Raw genomic sequence first — 2,768 nt, 5'->3', positions numbered from 1 at the left:
GGTGGGTGGGCGGGCAGCGCAGTGCAGGGCTGTCTTGCTGCATAGCCAGACAGAGCTAATGGCACAGAGTACTGCGCTGGAACAAGAGCCACCCAGGCCTGCTCAGGGCTCAGGAAGAAGTGCTGATAGGCACTCTCCCTCTCTTGGCAGGTCCCGTCTGTGTCCTGGCAGGATGTTGGTGGGCTCCAGGAGGTGAAGAAGGAGATCCTGGACACTATCCAGTTGCCTCTGGAGCACCCAGAGCTGCTGTCACTGGGTCTGTGCCGCTCTGGTCTGCTTCTATATGGGCCTCCAGGGACAGGGAAGACCTTGCTGGCAAAAGCTGTGGCAACCATGTGCACCATGACGTTCCTTAGGTGAAGAGTGAGGGGTCATGCATGGGACTGACTTTCTCCTGGTATGCTCTAACTGGCTTCCTCTTTTCCCTGCCCCACAGTGTGAAAGGGCCAGAGCTCATCAACATGTATGTTGGGCAAAGCGAGGAGAACGTGCGTAATGGTGAGCAAATGCATCCTGCTCCTGCATGTGGGAGGAGGGGGCTTTTCTGTGCTGCTGGAGGGAAGAAGGTAGTGCTTAAACCCCTCTTCCCAACTCCCACATGTATCTGCCAGACAGGGTACAAACCCAGCTGTCTTCTGCACCCAGTCTGTTCCCTGCCTTGCCACAAATTCCACTCCTGCTCTCTCTGCTCCTGTTGTTCTTGTGCCTTCTGTTCCTGATGGGACAGCAGCCCCTCAGAGACACAGCTGAGCCTCAGGGCACATCAGGCTGGGTGCTGCCTGTCCGTGCTCCTGCTAAGCCCCTCAGTCAGGAGCAGCTGGTCATGAAGAGACAGTGGGCAGCTGGCTTCCATCCACAGCTCTTCTCTGCTGGTGTTGTAGCAGGTCCTGTTGCTGTTGACTGCTCCTCCACGTCTTCCTCACCTTTTGTGCTGTCTCCTCCCAGTGTTTGCCAGAGCCAGGGCAGCTGCTCCCTGCATTATATTCTTTGATGAACTGGATTCCCTGGCCCCTAGTCGTGGGCGGAGTGGAGATTCAGGGGGCGTCATGGACAGGTGAGTGGGCATCATGCGTCTTTGGGAGAGCAGCATACCTGCCTCAGCTGGGGCAATGCACAGGCTTGGCCTGTGAAGCAGGGTCCATCCCAACTCTATTTTTTTCACTCCCTTCTCCCTTCAGCAACTCTGCATGGCCTGGCTTCTCTCTCTGGACATTAGTACTGCTGTTTGCATTGCTTCAGATTCCTGATTGCCCAAGCTTGTTGTGCAAACATTTGGTTAAGACAGAGTCTTCTCCAGCTGCTTTTGTGGCTGCCAGCTGCTCCCTTTGAGCTCCCCAAGGTCATTCTTCGTAGCCCTGCAGTGCTCTCCTCCTATTAGCCACTGTTTCCTTGCAGTGGGAAACCTTTCAGCTGCCTCTAGTAGAAGCAAAGTATGTATACCTTGGAGATACCCAGAAACAGGGTTATTTTCCCCAGGCCCCTTCTGCTGAGCTGATAGACCCCATCCAATCTTCCTCTCCATCCACGGGGATTCTGCAGAGTTTTCCAATGACAACAAGTGCCCCCGGCATTCATCAACACACACAAAACAGGAGCTCTGGAAGGTGCTGGCTGTGGTGCCCATACCATCCTCAGGTGGTCCTAGAACCGGGTGGAGATAGCCACGTTCCAGGTCTGCGCAACACTGAAGTACTATGCTGCCAGACCAGCTTAAGACCTGTGGCCACAGAACTAGACCTGCAATATGTGCTGTTCACCACCCTGAGGACTGTTTGACAGCATCACTGGCCTGCCAAGGTGTCCCTGGCTTGGACTGACAGGGCAGTCTTGCAGATGAACTTGCTGGGCAGTACCACATAGCAGGGAGAATGAGGACCAGCAGCACATCTGAGTGGGGAACCTGAGCCACAGCCATGCCTGCCTGCCTATATTTTGTGTGTGTTGACTGTGTCTAATAGCAAGTGTAAGCATGTGTGGCCACCCTGGGAGGGTTCAGAGCCAAGCACAGGCCTGAAGGACTGTCTTGGTACCAGAGGTTTGCACTCACTTAGCGAGGAACCCACATGCTCAGTGGGTGGGTGCACTTGAACTGAGAAGTCTGGATTGCTGTGTCTTCTCTTCAGGGAAGAGAAGTATGAGCTGAAGTGCAAGACACGGACCTGCCAGTGGCATCACTTACGCTTCGTTTCATTTGGTGGCTGAGGGTGAGTGGGTAGTCAAGGTGCCAGGGCCTAACTGTGAGTGTCCTGTCTTGCTCCCTGCAGAGTTGTGTCACAGCTCCTGGCTGAGCTCGATGGCCTTCATTCCTCCAGAGAGGTATTTGTCATTGGAGCTACAAACAGGCCTGACCTCCTGGACCCAGCTCTACTCCGGCCGGGCAGGTATGTTGCATGCTACCCTGCCTCACTGCAAGGTAGTTCCCTCGAGCTTCTCAAGCAGTGATGAGCTGGACTGTGACCCCACCGTGTTCCTCCACAGAGACTGTTCCTAAAGTCCCCTAGCCCTGGCTTGCGGGGGACTTTAGGAAGCCAAGAGGGGGCCAGTGCCTATGGCTGTAGCAGCAGCAGCGCAAGATAGCACTGCTTGGTATCCCCCACCATTGCGGTTATTGCCACAGCAGCACAGCAGGACAATCAAACTGGTTGGAGGAATTGGTCTCCCAGGGCATGTTCTGCAGAGCTGCCACCCAGACTGTCCTCATGCCTGTGGCTCGCCCATTCTGAGGCAGGACTTTCTATCTGTTGGACCTCACGTGGTTCCTGTCAGTC

The 2,768-nt window shown here is 55.1% G+C and overlaps 1 protein-coding gene across 1 annotated transcript in view; it reads left to right on the top strand.

Annotated features, from left to right (window-relative positions):
* Nucleotides 1-2,768, top strand: part of PEX6 (peroxisomal biogenesis factor 6) — a gene marked incomplete at its 5' end in the record, with an annotated part of 14,804 nt that overhangs the window by 9,835 nt on the left and 2,201 nt on the right. Inside the window, 4 exons of the mRNA XM_010131525.1 lie at nucleotides 151-356; nucleotides 437-498; nucleotides 946-1,054; nucleotides 2,265-2,381. Coding sequence (XP_010129827.1) covers nucleotides 151-356; nucleotides 437-498; nucleotides 946-1,054; nucleotides 2,265-2,381 — 494 coding nt within the window. The remainder of the gene's footprint in view (nucleotides 1-150; nucleotides 357-436; nucleotides 499-945; nucleotides 1,055-2,264; nucleotides 2,382-2,768) is intronic.

This window comes from Buceros rhinoceros, unplaced genomic scaffold, assembly GCF_000710305.1.
Source record: "Buceros rhinoceros silvestris isolate BGI_N320 unplaced genomic scaffold, ASM71030v1 scaffold13492, whole genome shotgun sequence".
NCBI lineage: Eukaryota > Metazoa > Chordata > Aves > Bucerotiformes > Bucerotidae > Buceros > Buceros rhinoceros.
Note: the sequence above shows the minus strand (reverse complement) of the source record. Positions and strands in the feature narration are given on the sequence as shown.